Source organism: Podarcis cretensis, assembly GCF_951804945.1.
Source record: "Podarcis cretensis genome assembly, chromosome: 8".
Lineage (NCBI taxonomy): Eukaryota > Metazoa > Chordata > Lepidosauria > Squamata > Lacertidae > Podarcis > Podarcis cretensis.
Window position 1 is genome coordinate 91590954 of NC_137177.1, and position 27749 is coordinate 91618702.

At 46.0% G+C, this 27749-nt stretch overlaps 2 protein-coding genes across 3 annotated transcripts in view; one reads left to right on the forward strand and one right to left on the reverse strand.

Moving 5' to 3' along the window:
- LOC307223002 (neuropeptide FF receptor 1-like) overlaps positions 1-12229 on the reverse strand; it is a 186501-nt gene extending 174272 nt beyond the window's left edge. The window contains exon 1 of one of the 2 annotated variants that reach the window (XM_079988667.1): positions 12059-12229. The gene's annotated coding sequence lies outside the window, so the exon portion shown is untranslated. Of the gene's footprint in view, positions 1-11269; positions 11758-12058 lie in introns of those variants that run through there. The other variant, XM_079988666.1, reaches the window with a different exon arrangement.
- A 6421-nt stretch (positions 12230-18650) lies between these two features.
- The window catches only part of FER1L5 (fer-1 like family member 5), a 96266-nt gene continuing 87167 nt past the window's right edge, over positions 18651-27749 (forward strand). The window contains exons 1-5 of the mRNA XM_079988658.1: positions 18651-19131; positions 20719-20885; positions 21765-21959; positions 24285-24333; positions 26995-27050. Coding sequence (XP_079844784.1) covers positions 21885-21959; positions 24285-24333; positions 26995-27050 — 180 coding nt within the window. The 5' untranslated portion in view covers positions 18651-19131; positions 20719-20885; positions 21765-21884. The remainder of the gene's footprint in view (positions 19132-20718; positions 20886-21764; positions 21960-24284; positions 24334-26994; positions 27051-27749) is intronic.

Sequence of the window (27749 nt, forward strand, 5' to 3'; positions counted from 1 at the left end):
TAGATTGGCTTTTAAATCGGGTATTTCAAACACCTTCAGTGCTGGAGGATCCAGGGTTTTTTGCAGAGAGTCAACGCTTTGTGTTGCCCAAGCTATGTAGCAAAAAAAGAAGATGAAATCCCCAAACCTTGGGTATTAGCGCCAGAGAGCCACGTTACGCATGAGGGGTAATTTTGCCTGGCCTGTTCCATAGTTACCTTTGGAGCTCCATTTCCCATCTCTTTTCGTAATCTTGCAGGTTCTGCTGGAAAGGCTGAGTGGAGTTGATCTTCTGGTCTGCTTCCTCATTTGATCCTCACAACAACCCTGTGAGGTAGGTTAGGCTGAGAGATAGAGGAGGAGGAGGAGGAGTTTGGATTTGATATCCTGCTTTATCACTACCCTAAGGAGTCTCATCTCAAAGCGGCCAACAATCTCCTTTCCCTTCCTCCCCCACAACAAACACTCTGTGAGGTGAGTGAGGCTGAGAGACTTCAGAGAAGTGTGACTAGCCCAGGGTCACCCAGCAGCTGCATGTGGAGGAGCGGGGACACGAACCCGGTTCACCAGATTACGAGTGCACCGCTCTTAACCACTACACCACACTGGCTGCTTCATGGCAGAGGGAGGATTTGAACTCTAGTCTCCCAGGTCCTAATCCACCCCTCTAGCCACTCTCAGCAACTTCCCTCAGAGAAAGCACTTTCCCACAGGATCCTGGACTTGCCGTGTCCCTGAGCAGTCCCTCTCCAGTCGCCATCAGCAGCTTCATCTTCAAAATGCTTTCTTTGCCTTTCCAGCAAGTTTTCAACTTACCTATCTCTCTCTCCGTCCGAGGCAACCTGAGCCAACATGAAATTAGAAGGCGTGGTTTTGTCCTCTCCTTATCTTCTTTCTTTTTTCTCCACATGCACATTTCTAGCTTCAGCAACAAAAAACCCCAACTTTCTTGTCAGGGAACGACTTCTCTAGTTGCCTCGTGAAAGAAATGCCTTCTATTTTCCCTACTCATTTTCCATCTGCTTGAAGCAGACCTCATATCCATGTGCTCCTTCTTTTCATCCAAAGACTAGTTTGAAAGGTAACTCAAACTTGAGCTCACTTCATATTCCTTCATTTCTCTTCCTTTTCTCTTGGCTTTTCCCGTTAAGTATTTTTTGTTTTCTGGATTCTCTTTAACATCTCCATCTTGGTATTTTTCTGAGTTTGTCCCTTTGAAGGGTGACTTTGTGCGCCCGGCAGTTCCTTCTCTTGGGGTGTGAAAAGCAATCCACAGTTCCTAGTTTCTCCCCAGCCCCACCACACCAATTCCATGGAAAGAGTTTTTTGATTCTTGGTTTGCTTGTTTGTTTGTAAAATACGTCCACCGTGACTTCTGTGACTCTGCAGGAAGAGGTGGCTTCATCTGAGTGTTGGCGACTTCATGTGTCTGGCAGCTCCTTCTGTTGCGTTGCGATCTAGAGTCACTAGCTTATCCCCAGCCGCCTTCCACCAATCCTCCAGAAAATAGTGTCTTGTTTTGGGGAAGAGCGTTCATTTCATTTGAGCCTTGCAGGATCTTTGGAGAAAACTGGGAAGAGAAAACCAGAAAAGAAAATGGGAAAAACGGGAGAGCAATCCAAAAAACATTGCCTGAATAAAAAGAAACCAACGGGGTGGTGGAACGTGAATTTACCTCAAGCAGCACTGTCCTGATGCTGGTGACTCTCACTGCAGGCTTTTTCTTGATGTATCAAGAGCTCTTCCTCACATTGCATCTTCTTTCTCATCAACTGAACAGATCTGCTTCAGGTACAGTGAGCTCTGCGAAGCTGGAAGAAAAGAGGAGCTGCAACAAAAGAAGAAGTGTTCTCCTACCTGCAGGTGAGCTTCATTGTGGTGACACCGAATAGGGCCTCTTCTGAGGACTCGGTCACCGCCACCTGAAAGAGTCTTACCACAAAAAGTTGCAGATGGAACACAATACAAATTTTCTTCCCAGCCAAGAAAGGGCTATTCACCTAGATGTCCTTCAGGCAGAATGTCTCCATCTATATTGCTGCTATCATTGTGATGTAGCGTTTTGGCTTGACTTGGGAGGTATCGGAGCCTGTCACCACCTCTTCAAATTCAAGAGGACTTTCTAGTTCCCATGTGTGTCCCTCCCGAAGCTGCGCGCTCGGTGGAAGAGGACGACCATCCCAGATCGAAGGAGTGCACCCTTCTTCAGTCAAGGGTATACGAGAGCTGTGCTTCCCTGCTCGAAGCTGCAAACCCCTGAAGGTCCATTTGTAGGAGAACGTAGGGTAGTCCAGCTTCCAAGACTCCAGACACATCCAAGTAAGGCACTATGTCTCAAATGGTGTTCTTGGAAGATGCTTAGCCAAAGGTTTGCAGGTTCTAGCAGGGGAGCGCAACTATCACATACCCTTGACCGAAGAAGGGTACCCTCCTTCCATCTGGGATGGTCGTCCTCTTCCACCGAGCACGCCGCTTGGGGAGGGACGCACATGGAGCGCTGAGGGATACAGCAGAATCCACCCCTTAACGCATTTGTCAATGAAATCCTAGGCCCTGATTTTAGAGTGATTACTCCCACAGCCACATCACGTATCGGTGATCGTTTGGCCTGCCCTGTTGCATAGTTACCTTTTGATGTCCGTTTCCCATTTATTATGTCATCTGGTCATTGCTGCTGGAAGAAAGGCCAGGCCTTTCAGTTCAACTCTATAACCTCCTAGCATTCGTTCTACCTCCACTGGAATCCTCCACTTGCAGGACACATTGGAGACACCTTCCAGAGTTGAGGGCTCCATTTTAAGATGAGCATATGCAGAAGAATCCTTTATGGTAACAGGGCGCAAAGGGGCTTGCCGCAACCTGTCGCCACCTCTGAAAAGTATTGAATAGTTACCTTCCTTCAAATGCAACGCTAGTTTCCGGCTGCAAAGTTACTGGCAAAGGAAGCTGACTGCTAGATTGGCTTTTAAATCGGGTATTTCAAACACCTTCAGTGCTGGAGGATCCAGGGTTTTTTGCAGAGAGTCAACGCTTTGTGTTGCCCGAGCTATGTAGCAAAAAAAGAAGATGAAATCCCCAAACCTTGGGTATTAGCGCCAGAGAGCCACGTTACGCATGAGGGGTAATTTTGCCTGGCCTGTTCCATAGTTACCTTTGGAGCTCCATTTCCCATCTCTTTTCATAACCTTGCAGGTTCTGCTGGAAAGGCTTAGTGGAGTTGATCTTCTGGTCTGCTTCCTCATTTGATCCTCACAACAACCCGGTGAGGTAGGTTAGGATAGAGATAGAGGAGGAGGAGGAGGAGGAGTTTGGATTTGATATCCCGCTTTATCACTCCCCTAAGGAGTCTCAAAGCGGCCAACAATCTCCTTTCCCTTCCTCCCCCACAACAAACACTCTGTGAGGTGAGTGAGGCTGAGAGACTTCAGAGAAGTGTGACTAGCCCAGGGTCACCCAGCAGCTGCATGTGGAGGAGCGGGGACACGAACCCGGTTCACCAGATTACGAGTGCACCGCTCTTAACCACTACACCACACTGGCTGCTTCATGGCAGAGGGAGGATTTGAACTCTAGTCTCCCAGGTCCTAATCCACCCCTCTAGCCACTCTCAGCAACTTCCCTCAGAGAAAGCACTTTCCCACAGGATCCTGGACTTGCCGTGTCCCTGAGCAGTCCCTCTCCAGTCGCCATCAGCAGCTTCATCTTCAAAATGCTTTCTTTGCCTTTCCAGCAAGTTTTCAACTTACGTATCTCTCTCTCCGTCCGAGGCAACCTGAGCCAACATGAAATTAGAAGGCGTGGTTTTGTCCTCTCCTTATCTTCTTTCTTTTTTCTCCCCATGCACATTTCTAGCTTCAGCAACAAAAAACCCCAACTTTCTTGTCAGGGAACGACTTCTCTAGTTGCCTCGTGAAAGAAATGCCTTTTATTTTCCCTACTCATTTTCCATCTGCTTGAAGCAGACCTCATATCCATGTGCTCCTTCTTTTCATCCAAAGACTAGTTTGAAAGGTAACTCAAACTTGAGCTCACTTCATATTCCTTCATTTCTCTTCCTTTTCTCTTGGCTTTTCCCGTTAAGTATTTTTTGTTTTCTGGATTCTCTTTAACATCTCCATCTTGGTATTTTTCTGAGTTTGTCCCTTTGAAGGGTGACTTTGTGCGCCCGGCAGTTCCTTCTCTTGGGGTGTGAAAAGCAATCCACAGTTCCTAGTTTCTCCCCAGCCCCACCACACCAATTCCATGGAAAGAGTTTTTTGATTCTTGGTTTGCTTGTTTGTTTGTAAAATACGTCCACCGTGACTTCTGTGACTCTGCAGGAAGAGGTGGCTTCATCTGAGTGTTGGCGACTTCATGTGTCTGGCAGCTCCTTCTGTTGCGTTGCGATCTAGAGTCACTAGCTTATCCCCAGCCGCCTTCCACCAATCCTCCAGAAAATAGTGTCTTGTTTTGGGGAAGAGCGTTCATTTCATTTGAGCCTTGCAGGATCTTTGGAGAAAACTGGGAAGAGAAAACCAGAAAAGAAAATGGGAAAAACGGGAGAGCAATCCAAAAAACATTGCCTGAATAAAAAGAAACCAACGGGGTGGTGGAACGTGAATTTACCTCAAGCAGCACTGTCCTGATGCTGGTGACTCTCACTGCAGGCTTTTTCTTGATGTATCAAGAGCTCTTCCTCACATTGCATCTTCTTTCTCATCAACTGAACAGATCTGCTTCAGGTACAGTGAGCTCTGCGAAGCTGGAAGAAAAGAGGAGCCGCAACAAAAGAAGAAGTGTTCTCCTACCTGCAGGTGAGCTTCATTGTGGTGACACCGAATAGGGCCTCTTCTGAGGACTCGGTCACCGCCACCTGAAAGAGTCTTACCACAAAAAGTTGCAGATGGAACACAATACAAATTTTCTTCCCAGCCAAGAAAGGGCTATTCACCTAGATGTCCTTCAGGCAGAATGTCTCCATCTATATTGCTGCTATCATTGTGATGTAGCGTTTTGGCTTGACTTGGGAGGTATCGGAGCCTGTCACCACCTCTTCAAATTCAAGAGGACTTTCTAGTTACCATGTGTGTCCCTCCCGAAGCTGCGCGCTCGGTGGAAGAGGACGACCATCCCAGATCGAAGGAGTGCACCCTTCTTCAGTCAAGGGTATACGAGAGCTGTGCTTCCCTGCTCAAAGCTGCAAACCCCTGAAGGTCCATTTGTAGGAGAACGTAGGGTAGTCCAGCTTCCAAGACTCCAGACACATCCAAGTAAGGCACTATGTCTCAAATGGTGTTCTTGGAAGATGCTTAGCCAAAGGTTTGCAGGTTCTAGCAGGGGAGCGCAACTATCACATACCCTTGACCGAAGAAGGGTACCCTCCTTCGATCTGGGATGGTCGTCCTCTTCCACCGAGCACGCCGCTTGGGGAGGGACGCACATGGAGCGCTGAGGGATACAGCAGAATCCACCCCTTAACGCATTTGTCAATGAAATCCTAGGCCCTGATTTTAGAGTGATTACTCCCACAGCCACATCACGTATCAGTGATAGTTTGGCCTGCCCTGTTGCATAGTTACCTTTTGATGTCCGTTTCCCATTTATTATGTCATCTGGTCATTGCTGCTGGAAGAAAGGCCAGGCCTTTCAGTTCAACTCTATAACCTCCTAGCATTCGTTCTACCTCCACTGGAATCCTCCACTTGCAGGACACATTGGAGACATCTTCCAGAGTTGAGGGCTCCATTTTAAGATGAGCATATGCAGAAGAATCCTTTATGGTAACAGGGCGCAAAGGGGCTTGCCGCAACCTGTCGCCACCTCTGAAAAGTATTGAATAGTTACCTTCCTTCAAGTGCAACGCTAGTTTCCGGCTGCAAAGTTACTGGCAAAGGAAGCTGACTGCTAGATTGGCTTTTAAATCGGGTATTTCAAACACCTTCAGTGCTGGAGGATCCAGGGTTTTTTGCAGAGAGTCAACGCTTTGTGTTGCCCGAGCTATGTAGCAAAAAAAGAAGATGAAATCCCCAAACCTTGGGTATTAGCGCCAGAGAGCCACGTTACGCATGAGGGGTAATTTTGCCTGGCCTGTTCCATAGTTACCTTTGGAGCTCCATTTCCCATCTCTTTTCGTAATCTTGCAGGTTCTGCTGGAAAGGCTGAGTGGAGTTGATCTTCTGGTCTGCTTCCTCATTTGATCCTCACAACAACCCTGTGAGGTAGGTTAGGCTGAGAGATAGAGGAGGAGGAGGAGGAGTTTGGATTTGATATCCCGCTTTATCACTACCCTAAGGAGTCTCAAAGCGGCCAACAATCTCCTTTCCCTTCCTCCCCCACAACAAACACTCTGTGAGGTGAGTGAGGCTGAGAGACTTCAGAGAAGTGTGACTAGCCCAGGGTCACCCAGCAGCTGCATGTGGAGGAGCGGGGACACGAACCCGGTTCACCAGATTACGAGTGCACCGCTCTTAACCACTACACCACACTGGCTGCTTCATGGCAGAGGGAGGATTTGAACTCTAGTCTCCCAGGTCCTAATCCACCCCTCTAGCCACTCTCAGAAACTTCCCTCAGAGAAAGCACTTTCCCACAGGATCCTGGACTTGCCGTGTCCCTGAGCAGTCCCTCTCCAGTCGCCATCAGCAGCTTCATCTTCAAAATGCTTTCTTTGCCTTTCCAGCAAGTTTTCAACTTACCTATCTCTCTCTCCGTCCGAGGCAACCTGAGCCAACATGAAATTAGAAGGCGTGGTTTTGTCCTCTCCTTATCTTCTTTCTTTTTTCTCCCCATGCACATTTCTAGCTTCAGCAACAAAAAACCCCAACTTTCTTGTCAGGGAACGACTTCTCTAGTTGCCTCGTGAAAGAAATGCCTTTTATTTTCCCTACTCATTTTCCATCTGCTTGAAGCAGACCTCATATCCATGTGCTCCTTCTTTTCATCCAAAGACTAGTTTGAAAGGTAACTGAAACTTGAGCTCACTTCATATTCCTTCATTTCTCTTCCTTTTCTCTTGGCTTTTCCCGTTAAGTATTTTTTGTTTTCTGGATTCTCTTTAACATCTCCATCTTGGTATTTTTCTGAGTTTGTCCCTTTGAAGGGTGACTTTGTGCGCCCGGCAGTTCCTTCTCTTGGGGTGTGAAAAGCAATCCACAGTTCCTAGTTTCTCCCCAGCCCCACCACACCAATTCCATGGAAAGAGTTTTTTGATTCTTGGTTTGCTTGTTTGTTTGTAAAATACGTCCACCGTGACTTCTGTGACTCTGCAGGAAGAGGTGGCTTCATCTGAGTGTTGGCGACTTCATGTGTCTGGCAGCTCCTTCTGTTGCGTTGCGATCTAGAGTCACTAGCTTATCCCCATCCGCCTTCCACCAATCCTCCAGAAAATAGTGTCTTGTTTTTGGGAAGAGCGTTCATTTCATTTGAGCCTTGCAGGATCTTTGGAGAAAACTGGGAAGAGAAAACCAGAAAAGAAAATGGGAAAAACGGGAGAGCAATCCAAAAAACATTGCCTGAATAAAAAGAAACCAACGGGGTGGTGGAACGTGAATTTACCTCAAGCAGCACTGTCCTGATGCTGGTGACTCTCACTGCAGGCTTTTTCTTGATGTATCAAGAGCTCTTCCTCACATTGCATCTTCTTTCTCATCAACTGAACAGATCTGCTTCAGGTACAGTGAGCTCTGCGAAGCTGGAAGAAAAGAGGAGCTGCAACAAAAGAAGAAGTGTTCTCCTACCTGCAGGTGAGCTTCATTGTGGTGACACCGAATAGGGCCTCTTCTGAGGACTCGGTCACCGCCACCTGAAAGAGTCTTACCACAAAAAGTTGCAGATGGAACACAATACAAATTTTCTAGAGAGTGCTCCTGAACAGGAGAGAGTGATTGTTCACACATTTCCCACAGGAGATGATGATGATTCTGATGATGATGATGATGAGTTTGATCTTATTGAGTTCAGTAGTACTGATGATGACAGCGATAGCTCAGACAGCTCAGTTGTCACAGTCATTGAGAAGAAATCTCACACAATGACTAGACCCTCAGAAGAGGAGGATGAACCACTGATTAAGCTTAGTACTGGTTCTTCAGAGAGTTCAGAGGCTGAACCAGAAAGCAGAGAAGAGCAGCACCTCTTACGTAGGTCTGAGAGAGCAACGAAGGGTGTACCACCCAAGAGGTATTCAAAGGAGTTTGCAAACCTAGCTATTGCATGTGTTGCTGTTGTAAACGACCAAGGTCAAATTGAAGCTGTGTCTGAGTCAGAGACAAAGGCACAACAGAGAGTTGCTAACCAAGGTAATGCAGAAGCACTCATTCCTTGGAAGTCACACAACCAGAGAGGTACATTGGTAAAACCAGTGGCGGGTAGTTCCAAGGGTGGAACTGAAACAACAGGGGAGTGTTATAAGTATAACAACTGTTTGTTTTCTTCTCTGGATGACGCTTTGCTCGCAGCACGCATTGATACTTTAGGGGGAGTATGTTATTCTAAAGCAGCAATGCAGCAGCAAGCAAAGGCTCCAGCAGCTCAGACAGCTGCTTGTGGCTGCAAAGCCAGACAGGATGTATGTGACTGTTGCCATGGAAACAAAGGGGCAGTCCATTCTCCTTATTGAGCACAGGATGTGAGCTCTGTGTGTGTCATATGACCTGTACAGGATGTACATGGGTGGAGTTTGGAGTTTCTCTCTGTTTGTTGAAGAGAGCAGACATGTTTTCTCTGTACTGAAGTGAAAGACAGGAATAAAAGCAATGTAGATGCATTTCTGTCTGTGTCTGATTCCCCTCCCTGGGGATATGCTGGAGAGCAGGGAGGAGGAGAGCAGTTGGTGTGTTTTCCTCACAGCCTGAGGAAAATCGCCGGAACGGACCTCGTGTGTTTTTCCTGCCGGGGGTCGCCGGAGGGAGGTCGAAAGAATTCAGCCGGTGCCTGGAGAGATAGGCACATACCTCTGACCCGAGCCTGAATTCTGACACTCCTACCTGCAGGTGAGCTTCATTGTGGTGACACCGAATAGGGCCTCTTCTGAGGACTCGGTCACCGCCACCTGAAAGAGTCTTACCACAAAAAGTTGCAGATGGAACACAATACAAATTTTCTTCCCAGCCAACAAAGGGCTATTCACCTAGATGTCCTTCAGGCAGAATGTCTCCATCTATATTGCTGCTATCATTGTGATGTAGCGTTTTGGCTTGACTTGGGAGGTATCGGAGCCTGTCACCACCTCTTCAAATTCAAGAGGACTTTCTAGTTACCATGTGTGTCCCTCCCGAAGCTGCGCGCTCGGTGGAAGAGGACGACCATCCCAGATCGAAGGAGTGCACCCTTCTTCAGTCAAGGGTATACGAGAGCTGTGCTTCCCTGCTCGAAGCTGCAAACCCCTGAAGGTCCATTTGTAGGAGAACGTAGGGTAGTCCAGCTTCCAAGACTCCAGACACATCCAAGTAAGGCACTATGTCTCAAATGGTGTTCTTGGAAGATGCTTAGCCAAAGGTTTGCAGGTTCTAGCAGGGGAGCGCAACTATCACATACCCTTGACCGAAGAAGGGTACCCTCCTTCGATCTGGGATGGTCGTCCTCTTCCACCGAGCACGCCGCTTGGGGAGGGACGCACATGGAGCGCTGAGGGATACAGCAGAATCCACCCCTTAACGCATTTGTCAATGAAATCCTAGGCCCTGATTTTAGAGTGATTACTCCCACAGCCACATCACGTATCGGTGATCGTTTGGCCTGCCCTGTTGCATAGTTACCTTTTGATGTCCGTTTCCCATTTATTATGTCATCTGGTCATTGCTGCTGGAAGAAAGGCCAGGCCTTTCAGTTCAACTCTATAACCTCCTAGCATTCGTTCTACCTCCACTGGAATCCTCCACTTGCAGGACACATTGGAGACATCTTCCAGAGTTGAGGGCTCCATTTTAAGATGAGCATATGCAGAAGAATCCTTTATGGTAACAGGGCGCAAAGGGGCTTGCCGCAACCTGTCGCCACCTCTGAAAAGTATTGAATAGTTACCTTCCTTCAAGTGCAACGCTAGTTTCCGGCTGCAAAGTTACTGGCAAAGGAAGCTGACTGCTAGATTGGCTTTTAAATCGGGTATTTCAAACACCTTCAGTGCTGGAGGATCCAGGGTTTTTTGCAGAGAGTCAACGCTTTGTGTTGCCCGAGCTATGTAGCAAAAAAAGAAGATGAAATCCCCAAACCTTGGGTATTAGCGCCAGAGAGCCACGTTACGCATGAGGGGTAATTTTGCCTGGCCTGTTCCATAGTTACCTTTGGAGCTCCATTTCCCATCTCTTTTCGTAATCTTGCAGGTTCTGCTGGAAAGGCTTAGTGGAGTTGATCTTCTGGTCTGCTTCCTCATTTGATCCTCACAACAACCCTGTGAGGTAGGTTAGGCTGAGAGATAGAGGAGGAGGAGGAGAAGTTTGGATTTGATATCCCGCTTTGTCACTACCCTAAGGAGTCTCAAAGCGGCCAACAATCTCCTTCCCTTCCTCCCCCACAACAAACACTCTGTGAGGTGAGTGAGGCTGAGAGACTTCAGAGAAGTGTGACTAGCCCAGGGTCACCCAGCAGCTGCATGTGGAGGAGCGGGGACACGAACCCGGTTCACCAGATTACGAGTGCACCGCTCTTAACCACTACACCACACTGGCTGCTTCATGGCAGAGGGAGGATTTGAACTCTAGTCTCCCAGGTCCTAATCCACCCCTCTAGCCACTCTCAGCAACTTCCCTCAGAGAAAGCACTTTCCCACAGGATCCTGGACTTGCCGTGTCCCTGAGCAGTCCCTCTCCAGTCGCCATCAGCAGCTTCATCTTCAAAATGCTTTCTTTGCCTTTCCAGCAAGTTTTCAACTTACCTATCTATCTCTCTCTCCATCCATGGAAATCTTATCTTGGTATTTTTCTGAGTTTTCAGTTTAAATTTTCTTGGCTAAACTGTTTTTTGCGTGACTTTCTCAAGGACCATCATCTGTGTACAATTTACTGTCCCTGTGTTATTAGGATTAAGTCTTCTTTGATTTTCTATTTTCCTTCAGTTTCCTTTTAATGTAAAATTTAATTCCTCTCCTAACACTTTTAAGAGATGAATACCTGAATAAGATATATGTCCACAATATTTGAAATCAACCACAGCACTCGATGGCCCTTGTGGTCTCTTCCAACTCTATGATTCTATGAGATCACAGGTAAAAATTACATGTGTCCCTTTTTAAAGTTGTAAGTGATGAATTTCAGCAGAATGAAATCCCTTCATTTACTCTAAAAAAATTCCCAATTGTTTTGTTAAGCAATCTTACCTAAGCTGGTTTCAGTTGCTTTTTCAAACCTGTTTCATCTTCCCCAGCCACCTCTCCTAATCACTCTGCCCTTTAGCTCCTTCAGCTCTGACCAGTGAGCAGGCTAACACTAGTGTTACAGCCAGGGACAGACTCACTCACTGGAATGTGGCTCGCTCCTTCCGCCACCAGTAGGTCATAAGAACACATAAAAAAGTCCCTTGCGGCGTTAATACAGTGGGTGCAGGTCTCTTTATTTTCGTCATGGGGTCACTTCAGGGCTTTGATGAGAAACGTCAAAATTTATATACTTTCCAAATTAATACATTCTGGTAATACAAGGGAACTGAATTAGTAATCCACCCAAATCTCATGGATTACAAACTACAGGAACATGACCTGCACAGGAAAATAAGGGAAAGACTATTTGAAAAATAAGGGAAAGACTATGTGAAGAGGGACATGGGTGGCGCTGTGGGTTAAACCATAGAGCCTAGGATTTGCCGATCAGAAGGTCGGCGGTTCGAATCCCCGCAACGGGGTGAGTTCCCGTTGCTCGGTCCCTGCTCCTGCCAACCTAGCAGTTCGAAAGCACGTCAAAGTGCAAGTAGATAAATAGGTACCACTCTGGTGGGAAGGTAAACAGCGTTTCCGTGCGCTGCTCTGGCTTGCCAGAAGCGGCTTAGTCATGCTGGCCACATGGACCGGAAGCTGTACTCCGGCTCCCTCGGCCAATAAAGTGAGATGAGTGCTGCAACCCCAAAGTCAGTCACGACTGGACCTAATGGTCAGGGGTCCCTTTACCTTTACCTTATGTGAGGAGGGGCTGGCTTGGATCTCAGTGGCCCCCATTGAATTCTGTGGAGCAAAGTAAATGGGCTGCAATCTGAGGCACAGTTGGAAAGGACAGCAGTTGCTTCTCACTCCTGCAACATTCTATGATGGAATGAATGAAGACTGGGTGCTTGTTTTTAAAAAAAGTTGACCAAAACGAAGAAAGCGGGGGGGGGGGAGGTATTTTACATCATTGCTCCTGTTTGTAGCATATTGGCCGTCTTTCCCTTGAAAATTGCTTTGTTGAAATATAATACCTGATTGGTGGATGGGAAGGGCTTGGAGTGACTGAAACAGATGTACAGCTCCAACTAATTACAGAATACATTTCATTTCACTTTGAGGATTAAACACCTCAGTGTTTGATGCTTAAGAATGCCTTTTTTGGTTTAAAGTGCTCTTTTCCCTGTTCTATCTCTGTCTTAATTTTAACCGCCATGACATGATTGCATAATTATTGTAGCTTGAAAACTGGGTGAATCTTAGCACAATGTGTAAAGTCACTTTCCAGATAATCATCACTGAAGTTGGACTGTTCTTTTACAGGAAAGCAGTTATAGGTGAAAGACCATGTGAAACTGCTTTGGATATGTTTTTTTCCTGCTGTACCCCCAGTTGTGTAATGCATGGCATCATTAATCCATTTGCCATTGCCAACAGATTAAAACTCTCCTCATCAAAAGCATTCATTTAAAGGAATCTGCCTTGTTGGGTGCACTTCTTTCTTGCATTGTGCAAGGAAAACATTGCCATTGAGAGAGAGCAGAACAACCAGCCTGCCTTCGTACATATAATCTGCCTGTAAACTTCCTCTTCCTTAGTGTCACTGTTGCCCACAAAGAAGTCAGCAGGAAGGAGAAGGGAGACAAAGCTAGAATTAGTTGGCTCTGCCTGTCACTGGCTTTGGTGCCACCTACTGTTGGCCTCCTGCCTTACCCCCTCCCTGTACTTGCTCCCTTTTGTGGGCATAGGACTCAGACTCTTGGCTCAGTTATTCCCCAAGGCTTTATTACACAAGTCACTACATGGCCTAAACATACAGGTTACACAATTCAGTGCTTCAAAGCAGAGATGTAACATACATGACTAGGCACAATGAAAGTTGTCTCAGCACCCTTTGCCCTCTTTTTGAAGATCAGGGAGGACACGGTCATTTGTATTTTTCAGGTCTAAACCAATGGGACAAGCAAGCGGGCACTCCTGCAAGTAGGTTGGGTCTGCTCACACTGGTGCACCCATTGGCGCATCCTTGGAGACAGCCTCAGAGCCTGCCCAGCCGGCTCATTATCTGATCAAGGTTCAGGAGCCTCCTCAGTTACTGGTATCACAGGAACATCATAGCATTAAGCTGAATTCCACAGTCCCAAAGCATGCTTGTTTCCGTGCAGTCTTCTGGAATCACCAGCTCACTTAGGAGAAAAAAGTCCAATCAGTTTTGCCTTTAAGACTGCCATAAAACTAAGCCTTGAAATAGGAGATTAGTCTTGAGGGAGAAAAAACTCAGCACCATACAGAGACCCTGCTGTAATATGACAAACCAACCTTATTAGTGGAAGAGTCAGTACAGTAATATGTCTTCATCAGAAATGGATTCTGCAATACACCTCAAACCCAGTGGAAGTTGGGAATATGGCTCCATCTCCAACTTTATTCTGTGAGAAGCATGACCTTCTGGGGCTTATTTGGAAGTGGCTCACACTGGCAGGAGCAGGACAGCGGCTGGTTCAGTCTCCCCCTCCTCGGCTGGAACATCCAGTCCCGGCAGGTGGGGGTGCCTTCTGGAAGATTTCTGAGCCCTTCCTTGCATTGAGCTCAGCACTCTCATCCCATTCTTCCTCCTCCTCCCCTTCTGACCAGTCCTGCTCAAAAAAATCTCCATGGAGCTCATGACACTACCAGTCCCAACTGACACCAGTTTACAGATCTAAACACTCAGAAAGTGAGGCTGCGTATTAGTAACCAATGTTTTGCACTGAACTTCTCCTGTTGGTAGCGGGGGGTGGGGTGGGGGGGGCTTCTCTATGGTACAGATTCCCCCACTCAGTTTAGAAGCCTGATCTTCCAGAGTTCAAAATTAGACGTGAGCAGGGTAAATCAGCATCTACTGGTTGACCTCTGAGTGATTTGCAGAAGATTAGCAAATAATTAGGTTGGTGGACTAGAATTCTTGAGGGGAAACCAGGTGTGGATTTTTATGTGAAAAAGACTTGTCTAGCTCGTTGCAGGTACTGTTCGGAAATACCTGAGCTGAACATATGCTCTGAGGCATCCTGTTCCTGAATCCTTAATGTACTCCTAGCTGGCTGGCCACCTGGTGGCGCTGTGGGTTAAAGCCTCAGCGCCTAGGACTTGCCGATCGAAAGGTCGGCGGTTCGAATCCCTGCGGCGGGGTGCGCTCCTGCTGCTCGGTCCCAGCGCCTGCCAACCTAGCAGTTCGAAAGCACCTCTGGGTGCAAGTAGATAAATAGGGACCGCTTACCAGCGGGAAGGTAAACGGCGTTTCCGTGTGCGGCTCTGGCTCTGGCTCTGGCTCTGGCCAGAGCAGCGATGTCACGCTGGCCACGTGACCCGGAAGTGTCTCCGGACAGCGCTGGCCCCTGGCCTCTTAAGTGAGATGGGCGCACAACCCCAGAGTCTGTCAAGACTGGCCCGTACGGGCAGGGGTACCTTTACCTTTTAGCTGGCTGGCCCACTATTGGGCGACCTTGGGATTTGTATGTTTGTGTGTGTGTGTTTAAAGCAAAGCTTATCTCAGAAGTCTGAAGTCTGCTCACCCCTGTACAAAATTTCACTGGATTGCTACAGGATCTCAGCCCCTAACATGTGGAGGGCAACAAAGCCAAAGAGATTGAAGTGGAGGGAGATAAATTAAAATTGCAGAGCTTTAAAAAACTAAAAAACAAAGTGCGAGATTGGCTTCATTATTATCAAATAATGGAGGCATATAATTTGGATAAGAAAATTGGCTTCCAGGTGGAAAAATCAAAATTAGAAACAGAACTGTTAGATCCCAAAACTAAGATTTTGTCAAGAATGTACAACTTGCTGTTGAAATGGAACACTCAAGATGAAACGGTGAAATCTGCTATGATAAAATGGGCTCAAGATGCTGGACACAACATTATGTTGGCTGACTGGGAACAGTTATGGACCACAGGTATGAAGTTCACGGCATGTAATGCCTTAAGAGAGAATATTATGAAAATGATATACAGGTGGTACATGACACCAGTCAAGCTTGCAAAAATATATCATTTGTCTGATAATAAATGTTGGAAATGTAAAGAGACTGAAGGAACATTCTTTCACCTTTGGTGGATGTGCCCAAAGATTAAGGCTTTCTGGGAGATGATCTATAATGAAATGAAAAAGGTATTTAAATATACCTTCCTGAAGAAACCAGAGGCCTTTCTCCTGGGCATGGTCGGCCAATTGGTGCCAAAGAAGGATAGAAATTTTTTTATGTATGCTACAACAGCAGCAAGGATACTTATTGCAAAGTATTGGAAGACACAAGATTTACCCACCCGGGAAGAATGGCAGATGAAGGTGATGAATTACATGGAACTGGCGGAAATGACTGGCAGAATCCGAGACCAGGGAGAAGAGTCGGTAGAAGAAGACTGGAAGAAATTTAAAGTCTATCTACAGAAACATTGTAAAATTAAGGAATGTTAGAAGGATGCTGGAATGAAGCTATGTGGTTTTAGCAGTAATGTTATAAAGGATTAAGTAAAAATGGATTGTTAACAGGTCAGAATGTAAAGTTACAATACATTAAGATAAATTAGTAAGATAAAAACAAAGAAGGAAAGGATTTGCTGAAACAACTAATGAACTAGAATACAAAAAAGGGAGGTGCGAGGAGGTCAAGGAAACAAGCAAATGATAGATAAGATATGGAAAGATGGATTTGTTTTTAATTGTTTTAATTTTTTATTTTTTTGTATTTTGTATTTTCTGTTTTTCTTTTTCTTTCTTTTTTATTCTTGTAACTTTTTGAAACACCAATAAATATTATATAAAAAACAACAACAAAGAGATTGAAGTGACAGAGGGGGCAGAATCAGAATGTCACCATCCTCTCCCTCCTTTGGAATTGTATGAAAGGAAACACCTGAATAAGGGGGGGGGAGGGATGGAGGAAGGACGGAAGGAAGGAAGGAGGAGAGAGAGACAGAGAGGAAGGCTGAAAGGGTCTTGTGATACAGGGCCTCCCTCTCTAAGGACGGGGTGAGGAAGCTGTGGCTCCACTTCCCATTATCCTCACCCCCCACTGGCTGGGGCTGATGGGGGGTCCATCAAATTCCCCCTGCCTGCTCTACAGACATGCTGCACTTGCTGTTGGCCTCCAGCTATGCTCTTCTTCTGCTCAGGTGGTGGTGCCAGTGGCGTAGCTAGGCGCTCAGTTGCCCAGGATGGTGTGCATGCCCTGCTCCTGGGGGTGGGGCAAGCTGGGGCAGGGCGCGCCATGGCACCTCCAAGGAATCTTGGGAAGAATGCTCTTGTGCTTGAATCCTGCTTGCAGGTTTCACATGGAGGCATCTTGTTGGCCACTGTGAGAACAGGATGCTGAACTAGATGGGCCATTGGCCTGATCCAGCAGGCTACTCTTGCCGTCTTAACATAAGAGCAGAAAGGCAGCCAGACTGGGGGAAAGAGAAAGGTAGAAGTCTACGAAGACTGGAATGAAACACAAAAAGTTACCTGCCCCAAAGGAGGGAGGATGGAAGATGTTTGCCTTTGTTTCATTGTGACCTACAATCATAGCTGTCTTCACTGGAGACTCAACCACAAACTCTGTGGTTGTCTCTGTGACTGCAAGGCAGCTAGTAAGTTAGTACTTTTTGAAAAAGACCTCAAGGCTTTGGTAGTTATGGGATGGCCAATAAGGTAGCCCTTGAGTCAATGTTCAATGACTACCAACCCTAAAACGGTCCAGAAATAGAGAGGAAAACCTCCCCTTCAGGAGAGACTCATGAAACTATTGAAAAATGCCATTTTATTTACAGATGCAGAAGAGCACAGCATGTCCCTAGAGCAGGGGTGGGGAACCTGTGGCTCTCCAGATATTGTTGGACTCCAACTCCCATCAGTCCCAGCCATCAGGGGTTGAGGATAATGGGAACTGGAGCCACTGGTTTCTCACCTCTGCCCTGGAGAAGGGTGCCCTGTACCACAAAACCCTTTCAGTCTCCCCTTCCCTCTCTCCTTACTCTGGTGCTTCCATTCATGCAATTTCAAAGGAGGAAGAGGGTGGGGCTTTCATTTGCAATTGAAATAAAATAAACATCAGTATAAAAGTCTTAGGTTTTGGGGAAGCAGGTTTGTTGCACAAGACATCTGAATCAACTATAATTTCACGACATGAACTTGCAGGAATGTGATTGAATGTCACCTGCTGTCCAGCCTTATTCTTGTGGTAATTGCCTTCTGATTGTGGAACATCAAGAATCTTCTGGAGCAGCAGAGAGAGAGAGGTCTGCTCCCTCAGGTGTCATCAGGGTAGAGCTGCCTTGAAGAAGGAAGAAGCAGCAGGTCTCCAAAAAGCTAAACAGTTTGGAAATCTGCAGAAGAGCAAACTTCCCCAGTTAGAGAAAAGAAGATCCCCTGATGTTCCATAATCAGAACAGAACATAATCAGAACATAATCAGAACCTTAAGAACAGGGCTGGACAGCAGGGGGCAAATTCATTTTATGAAATTATAGTTGATTAAGATGTCTATTTAAAAAATCTCAGATTTTTGTGCTGATGCTTTTTTCTTTTCTATTTACTATTACTAATGAACAAAAACAATGAAAAACCTCAGAAGGATTTGAAATTACTTTAGGGCAGCAGCAGCGGCAGCAGCAACAACAACAACAAAACAACCTAAAACTCCAAATAAATCTGTTACCTTCACTATATATTCCATCAATATGGGTAATGATAGATATTTGCAGATCCCTAATTTATGTGGTCTAGGGGATAAAGACAGTGTTCCAAGAGAGAGCAGGTTCTGTCCGTAAGCCTGAGTAACTTAATGGGAGAAGTTAAGGTCAAAGAGGTTGCATCCATTTGAGATTCCCCTAATAACGCAGAGAGGATTAGGTGAGGTGCATTAACATCTGAGGTGATACAATGGTCAAAACTTTCTGAACAAAAGGCTTCATTGAGTATCAAGCGTTAGTCACATATAAAAGTGCTTTTCCATTGCATATTAATGTGTGTAAAAAAAGAATAATATCATAAACCCTGTAAGGTTACTTCCCTAATGGCTTGGAGTCCCTCCCCCATTGTTTTAAGAATCATTAGTAGGGCTGTGTACACACCATGCATTTAAAACACCCTCTCTGAAGACTTCCTCTAAAAAGCGTAGTTACCCCTCATTTACAACTACAGTTCCCAGCACCCTTAAGAAACTACAGTTCCCAGGATTCTTGTAGGGTGTGTGCTTTAAATGGATGGTATATGTGCAGCCTAAATATATGTTCAGGGACTGTCTTGGAACTGATATTTGTAAGCTACTCTGAGAGCCTTTTTGGCTAAAAATACAATAAATAAATCAAGCAAGCTACTTCTTTGCTGTACAAGTTTAGGTTGCAAACGTGAAGTGACTTGGTCAAATGCTTCCTCTTAAAAAACGATCCCTGCAGAGAGAAAACTGGCATGCCAGGAAGAAAGCTAGGCCACACCTGTATTCCTACAGGCCTGCGTTTCACCCACATTTCAAAGTGGTACAGCCCACCCATGACTGCACCACCTTCTTCTTCTTCTGGATCTTTAAATCAGCCTCTAAAGCTGTCTCAAATGGGTCCTCAAGGTGTAAATCTCCTGCGTAAAGATTGGACTGATCCAGCAGGATCTTTTTCGTTCTTTTGTGTATTCATGGTTATTTGTGCTTATTAGGGTTTAAGAGCAGTTCTGTGCTTTCAATGTTGTTTGCACCAGCAGACGCTCCTAGATGGACATACTGCTTTGCAGTGCTTTTCTCTTTTTTTAGAACAAAATGGTGCCAGTACTCACCATGAAGTTGTAAGTTCCACACTTAGGGGAGGGGAGGTGCCGGTATGTATTTTCTTTTCTGCTTATTCAATTAGCCTCTCTCTATTCTGTCACAGTCACCCTCTTTTCTTTATGCACCCCATTTCTGTCTCCCCCCCCCCCCCACATATCTGCAGCCACTCCTCTGTTACACCTTCTTATCAACTGCCCTGGGAACAACTGCCTTGAGTTCTAAAGTCTGACTAGCAACCATTTTACCAAGTGACTGAAACCCCGTTTTGGACTCGGCCACAAGTTTATGTGCATAACAGCACAATCCTGTGCATGTCTGCTCTGAAGTAAAGCACATATGTCTCATTGGGTAGGGTTACCAGATGTTCCCAGGGACAGTCCTTAGATATGGAAATCTGTCCCCGGGAAACGTGGCAGCAGCAGTCTCAGCAGCCCAGAGCCAGCCTGGTAGTGCAGTTGGCTCTGGCTGGCTTCAGGAGCTGCTCACTGTCATGGTGCAGGAAAAATGGTGGGCGCCACGGCAGCGAGCAGTGAGCAGCTTCTGAAGCCAGCTAGAGCCAACTGCACTACCAGGCTGGCCTCTCCTGGGCAACAGTCGCCCGCTCGGCCATGAACCTCCTCTGATCTGTCAAAACAAAGGGGGAAGGGGGAGCTCGGGAGTCACGGGTGGGTGATGCACCGTTTCCCAGTTTTTTTTAAAAAAAAAAACCTGTGCATTTATGTTTCACGGAGTGGGAAAGAAGGGCTTTGCACCTTTATACGATATGCATGTGTGCTTGGGCCCAGGGTCTTTTGCCTCACCATCCTCACTATTGACTCCCTGTTGCTACTCAGCTTCAAAAAAAAAAGTGTCCCCGGATTCATTGAAAAAAATCTGGTAACCATACCATTGGGACACAGGCCCAGATGGGCGGGTTCTCACACACTGGGCAGAGACCAGGTGGGGAGGGTACTCTTCACCCTCCGTGCCCTGTCCCTGCCGGGCAGCGGCAGCAGCAAGGACTGGGTGAGCACACTCCATCCCTGCTTGCGGTGTGTGTGCACACCTGCCCCTGGCGCCTGTGGACAGTGCTACGCCCCTGCCAAGATTGCCTACACGGACTGGCAGCTACCTTTTCTCCAGGGTCTTGGGCAGAGAGAGAGGTCTATCTGCTTCCTGAACCTTTCCTTTTAGCTAGGGAGGCCAGAGACTGGGAACTTCTGCAATCAAAGCAGATCCTCTGTTCTCTGCACTGTGCTCCTTCTCCACGAAGTTGTGCTGCACAGACCCTTCTGAAATGAATGGGAGCTGTAGTGGGGCGATGGGCAGAGACAACCCCCCCCCCAGCCTGGTGAATCATGCCCCCTGTCAACTAGTGGGAAGGGAGGGGGCCACCTGGATTTTCTTCCTTAGGCACTAAAGTAGTCCAGCTCCACATCTTTCCACAACTTTATGACAACCAAGACTTTTCTCTTTTGCTGGGGAAACTGCAGTTCTCTACAGCACCTACCAAGGGATTATTATTCCCTTGATTTAATTGAATGCCTTGTTGACAGCATACAGAACCATCACGAACAGGTCCAATTAGATTTGACACCCTCCATTAAACCTCACAGAGTCATAGAACCTGTCACTCCTTTCTGTTTCCATTTCAATAGATTCCCACCCACCGCATTGCAAATGCACCTGGGAGGCACTTTTGACTGATGTGCAACAGCTGTGGCAAAACGCTGCAACAAAAAACAGGTCAGCCGTTTGTTTCATTCCAGGCCAGGATGATCATTGCCTGCACTGCACTCCACCATAAGGCTCTATGTCAGCTGATGTAAGTATCGGCAGGGACCTGAGCTAAGAACCTCTTTGGCTAAATTCTGCTGAGGCCAAAATTCATTGAGGCTTCCTCTGCCTACCATTACCTCTGCCTTTTGTTATTCCTGGCTCTGTCTACTTTTTGCAGACCTGTTTTCCAAGAACAGCCCCAGATTTACAGAAGCCATCCCAGTTTCTGATTTGATCCCAGGTTTTCCTTAGGTTGTCCCTATTTTCATTAGAAGAAGAAGAGTTTGGATTTGATATCCCGCCTTTCACTCCCTTTAAGGAGTCTCAAAGCGGCTAACATTCTCCTTTCCCTTCCTCCCCCACAACAAACACTCTGTGAGGTGAGTGGGGCTGAGAGACTTCAGAGAAGTGTGACTGGCCCAAGGTCACCCAGCAGCTGCATGTGGAGGAGCGGAGACGCGAACCCGGTTCCCCTGGATTACGAGACTACCGCTCTTAACCACTACACCACACTGGCTCTTAGAGAAATATTGGAGGGCATGGAGTTATGCGCCATCTGAAGGCAGCCCTGTATGGGGAATTTTTTAAATGTTTTAAATTTTACTATGTTTTTATATATGTTGGAAGCTGCTTAGATTGGCTGGGGCAACCCAGTCAGATGGGTGGGGCATAAATAATAAAATTATTATTGTTATTATTATTATTATTATTATGGAAAATGATCTCCCCATTTTCATTGGTGAAATGTTGGAGGGTATGCTTTCTGTTGCTCTGACCTCTGCCCCGAGAGCCCCCAATAGTGACCACCAGCAACCCATGCCTGATATCTAAAAGGATCAGGTGGGAAAGACCTGAAATTAAGGATGTCAGAAAACAGAAAACCAGAGTGGAAAATGCTGGTGTTCCCATGGCTCTGTCTCCACAGGCAGAGGCAATGGTGCTTCTGGATACCAGTTGCTGGAAACCACAGGAGAGGAGGGAGAGCTTGTGCCAACTGGTCCTGCTTGCCAGTTTTATGGCCACTGGGAACAAGAAGCTAGGCTAGATGCAGCATTGGCCGGATCCAGGAGGTTCTTCTTATGTTCAGGTTCATCCTACATCCAGAACAGAAATCAGTCCAGTGAGTATTCACTGTTGCTGCTTCCAGTCCACAAATAATACACGACTGATTGAGTCATTTGCACCGTGTTTCCTTTGCACTGAAATGAATGGAGCAGAATAATGCAATTACAATTGTGCTGCAGCAGCCAGCAAGTAGTTTTTTGGCAGAGGAGGAAATACAGTGGAATGCAACAAACACGGGGCAGAACAGGAAATGGTGCCTAAGATCCTACTTGAGATTCCTGATCAGCACCCTCCTCCCCAGGTTCCCATTTAAAGTTTAAAAAGGCCAAAGGGTACAGCCGACTTGATGCATAGTTCAGTCCTAAGTCCATTAATCACATGGCTTTTAGTCAACTGACTGATCACATTTGCATAAGATAAAAGCGATAATTATAAGGGGGAAAATGTCTGCTTCATTTAAATGTCACAGCAGGTATAATCTTAAAAGGGTCACTTCCCTCTTCTGAGATTGGCTATGTAAATTCTACAAGTTTGTGTGTGTGTGTGTGTGTGCGCGCACACACACATACACACACACACACACACACACACACACACAATGTGACCATTCAGGGGACCTTTTCAGCCAATCCAAATAGTTTAAAAGCTTTATTTAATAATAATAATAATATTAAGTTTTCCATTTTAATAATCCAATAAAAACCACATTAAAACATTCCAAATTACAATACAATAAAAAAGCCAGATATAGGTGGCAAATTATATATCTTTGGGTGACCCATGCTCTGAATTTCGCGAAGTGCTGATCATCTTAATTAGTCAATAAACCATTCCAATGTTAATCTTTCATTTTGTTTTCATTTATTTTTGCAACCAGTGGTCAGTTCAACTTTCGCCTTCGTAGTTCTGTGTGAAATATTTTTCCCTGTTGTAATCCACACTCCAGCAATTCCATTTTCAGTTTCTGCTCTCAGGAGCCGTAATATGCCACATCCCAAACAAAGAGACGCCATTAGCCCCGGGCAGACATCCAGAATTCCCCTCTGTAATCTTGCTCCATCTCCCAGGATGCTGGTACCTCTACAAAAGCACAATAACTCCAGTCCAGAATTCTTTCCATCCTTCTGCTGAGTGTAGCTGCCAAAATCTTCACCCAGTCAGTATTATATTTAAGCCATAATGGCAGCAGAATGCTCTTTGAAGCCCGCTTGCATATTTCAAACAGTTGCTCTTCGGGGGAGGTTTACCAGGTAAAACTGCAAGTACAAATATATCAAAAGAGAATAATAAAGGCAGGCCTCCCCCTGGGGCTATACAATTAATCCCATCAGTTAATTTAGCAAGTGGGCCAGTCCTTTGTGCTGTCTTGCTTCTCAGCGAAGCTACTTTTGTTTTCTGCTCACAGGGATAATTTTAACTGCATCACAGGCCATCATTAGTCCCGGGCAGATATCCAGAATTCTCCTCTTTGGTCTCCTACCAACTTCTAATGAGATGGTACCTCTGCACTAACACATTAGCTCCAATCAAGAATTCCTTTCATCTTTTCGTTAATGGTCATTGCCAGAATCATTGTCAAAATTTCGCACAGTCCATTTCATAATTAAGCTTAGCGTCCACTCATGTATTTCTAACAGTTATTCTTTAGTTGTGACAAAAGTCTTTTCTCCAGATCGAATCCTTCTCAGTGGCTGGTAAAATCACAAGTTATTTTATCTCCACTAGTTCAGAGCATGCCTGTTAATTAAATCCGAATATTTATCTTAAAAAACAGGTGTCCTCTGCTCATGGCGTCGGCTTTGGAGTGTTCCTGAGATGCCCCCTGCATTCCTTCAGAACAGGCAGCAGGTATCAGAGCCCAGGCCCTGAGGGGTTTGGGGAGGATAATTACTCCCATATTATCCTCATTGTTTGCACAAAAGGGCTCTGCTGTTATGGACACAGCCATTCGCCATGGCAGCCAAACAGGAAGTTAAAAGCATAAAAGTTACATCCTTAGAGCAGTTCACATATGGAATATTTATTGCCTTCCTATTGTGACCTCACTTTTTATAAGTTTTCCTTCCATTTTTCTCCTTTATGATGTCGACCGTCCTTAGATCTGCATGCTAAAGAAGGCTCCATTCCCTTTGAAATGGGAAAATTGAGTGACAGGCTTTAAAGGGGGCTTTTGGAATCAACCATTGGATTGGTTTGGGGTCCTCATTAGCAGACTATTAACAGTGGAGAAAGAGAGGGAGACTTAAGCGGACATCTATAGTTTAAGAGATCCCTGGCAAATAACCAAAAGGGATCATCATCAGCTTTTTTCAGAAACAGAGGGGAAAGCAGGAGGTTGCACAAGATGTTGCGTGTTTTTGTTATGTCTGCTCATTTACAGCTTGAACAGGAAGATCGCCCTGATACGTATGTGACTGGTTCCTTCAGAGGTAAAGCAATAATGCAGTTCCACTTGCCTTTGAACAATTGTATTCTTGTCAAGGTTATAAGTAAGTCATGTTACCATGGGACGTCTGAATATTGTGTTAGCTGCAGAATTCAGCTTGCTAAGAATCTCAGCTTGATTACTTGCAACAAAGATTCTAGACCTTAGGACTGCAAACACAGGGCCAGCCCACCCACAGGGCAAGGTGAAGTGACTGCCTCTGGCAGCAAGATTCACCAGGGCAGGAGATCCTGATGTCAATCTTTCTTCGCTCTTTGTTCCCTCCCCTCCTGGCGGGGAGGGAGGTGCCATTTTGGGATCCAGCTCAGGTGTCAAAATGTATTGGGCTGGCCTTGTGAAAACATGTACTGGGAAGTGTGGGGAAACAGCCAGATAGAATCCCAGCACCCAGAGGAACAGCTGGGTGACATCTGGGTGGTAAAAGGTTTGAGGAGAGATTGTTCAAATGTGCTGTTTGCATAATACAGGTTTTTTTTAAAAAAACAACAACAACAAGCCAGCTTTTCTTGTCACACATCTGGAGTGTGGGAAGGGGCCACATCTCAGTGGCAGAGCCCATGCTTTGAAAGCAGCTGGTCTCAGACTCAGTCCCTGGCACCCCCCATTTTAAAAAGCTCCAGTATCAGGTGAAAGGAACAGCCACTGTCAATCCATGTGGACAACCCTGAACTAGATGAACTGATGGTCTGGCAGCTTTGTGTTTCATCAAACCTGGGCCCTCCAGGTGTCCAAACTACAACTTGCTGACTGGGACTGATGGGAGTTGTAGTCCTAAACACCTGGAGGACAACAGGTCGATGAAGGCTGATGCAAAAGGTAAAAAGGTAAAGGACCCCAGACAGTTAAGTCCCATCAAAGGCGACTATGGGGTTGTGGCGCTCATCTCGCTTTCAGGCCAAGTGTCCACAGACAGCTTTCCGGGTCATGTGGCCAGCAGGACTAAACTGCTTCTGGTGCAACAGAACACTGTGACGGAAACCAGAGTGCACGGAAACACCATTTACCTTCCTGCCACAGCAGTACCTATTTATCTACTTGCACTGGCGTGCTTTCAAACAGCTAGGTTGGGAGGAGCTGGGACAGAGCAACGGGAGCTCACTCCGTTACAGGGATTCAAACCGCCAACCTTCCAATCGGCCACAGCACCACCAGCATCCCTATGTGGAGGAACTTAGGAGCAAAAATGTCATTTTCATGTTTAAAACACAAATTACATTCATCTCTGAATGTAATCTGAATGTAATCTGTGTTTTAAACATGAATGTAAATTGCTGATTTACATGCAAGTGAACTCCCTCTCCCTTGAGCTAGTCAAACTTCTAGATCTCATTTGCAATCCTGCTAGTCCTGTAAAAGGAAGTTTAAAGAGCATAAGCAAAGCACTGCTTTAAAAATAAATTATGAACCAATGATGGCCGCAGCGACAGAAGATTTTAAACAATAGTCCCAGATTGATCTTTCATGGTTAGGTTAAGAAGCGGTATTAAAAATGACTATAATTTCTAGGATGCTTTTTCCACTTGTCATTATAAAGAATGACAAAGGGCTATTATTGAACTGGCAAGAACTACTTTCAAACTTTGTGTGGAATAATAATAAAAAAGCCAGCATTCCCATGGCAACCTTTGAAAAAAGCTCTAATGACGGAGCTGAAGGAGGAGTGAAGTTTCCCAATATGGTAGATTATCATCATATAAAACTACATATCTAAAGGTAATAGCCCATGAACTGAAGGTCACAAAGGTAACACCATGGTACAAGTGTCTAAAGCAGTGTCCAAATTCTGGTAGCAGTTATTCCGAGGTATAGGAAAAAAGAGAGAAGAGGCCAATAAATGTTTGATTATTGATTGATTCATTGCCATTCATATCCCATCTTTTCCCATATCCCACACAAATTGCTCTATTGCCAAAGTTGGCATGCGGGTTCCTGAGGTGGCAGAGGCTGCCTTTCTTGATGCTTGGACACAGGGCACTATTTTGAAACAAGGTGGTGGACAAAATGTTACTTTGGCATTACTTTGCTAAATTTCTCACAAACTGCCCTGTCCATTAAAAAAAACCCATTTTTTAAAGAAGGTTTTAGCTGATACTGGAAGCTAGAGACCCAGAAGCAGCTCTTTCTCTGTGCTGGACCCAAAGCTGAACTTTGGGATTCTTGCTGCTCAGAGAGACTGGGGTGTGCACAACACTACATTTTTACAAAGTTCCGGGTCTTGTTTGCATTATTGTGAGTTGGAATCCTCATTGGGTATAACTTTGTTTCCATCCTGGGGTCTGCCAAACACTAGGACAGAATGGGCAGTCTCCAACCAACACAAGGACTTCCACTTTTGCAACAAGACTCATCTGCCCCAAATCTGCTCCTGCTCCCTAAAACAGGTTTAGGGGGGACCCAGAAGAGAAACCAGGAGGAAATCCCACGGTGCTAGTGGAAATCCGTGTACTGAGTGGACTTGTTATTCAGAGCTACTCTGAATACAACCCAATGCGGCCAGAGGCCAGTTGGCTCCCTGGGAATGGATGTGGTTTCTCTCAAAAGAACACAGGGATGATCCATGGACATGGCTGTTTGTCAGGTGTACTGAGCAAGGAGACCTATGCTAGTCATATTCATTGACAGAGTGTCCCCCCCCCCCCTTTAGATATTCACAGGGACACCAGAGTTGTGCAGAAGGAACAGAATCCCGTCTGGAATGAGGTAAACTCTTTAATCCTGTTGATGGCCTCATAATAATAATAATAATAATAATAATAATAATAATTTATTATTTGTACCCCGCCCATCTGGCTGGGTTTCCCCAGCCACTCTGGGCGGCTTCCAACAAGGATGAAAAATACACTAAAATGTCACATATTAAAAACTTCCCTGAACAGGGCTGCCTTCAGATGTCTTCTGAATGTCAGGTAGTTGTTTATTGCTTTGACATCTGATGGGAGGGCATTCCACAGGGTGGGCGCCACTACCGAGAAGGCCCTCTGCCTGGTTCCCTGTAACTTGACCTCTCGCAGTGAGGGAACCGCCAGAAGGCCCTCGGAGCTGGACCTCAGTGTCCGGGCAGAATGATGGGGGAGGAGACGCTCCTTCAGGTATACTGGACCGAGGCCATTTAGGGCTTTAAAGGTCAGCACCAACACTTTGAATTGTGCTCGGAAACGTACTGGGAGCCAATGTAGGTCTTTCAAGACCGGTGTTATATGGTCTCGGCGGCCGCTCCCAGTCACCAGTCTAGCTGCCGCATTCTGGATTAGTTGTAGTTTACGGGTCACCTTCAAAGGTAGCCCCACGTAGAGCGCATTGCAGTAGTCCAAGCGGGAGATAACCAGAGCATGTACCACTCTGGCGAGACAGTCTGCAGGCAGATAGGGTCTCAGCCTACGTACCAGATGGAGCTGGTAA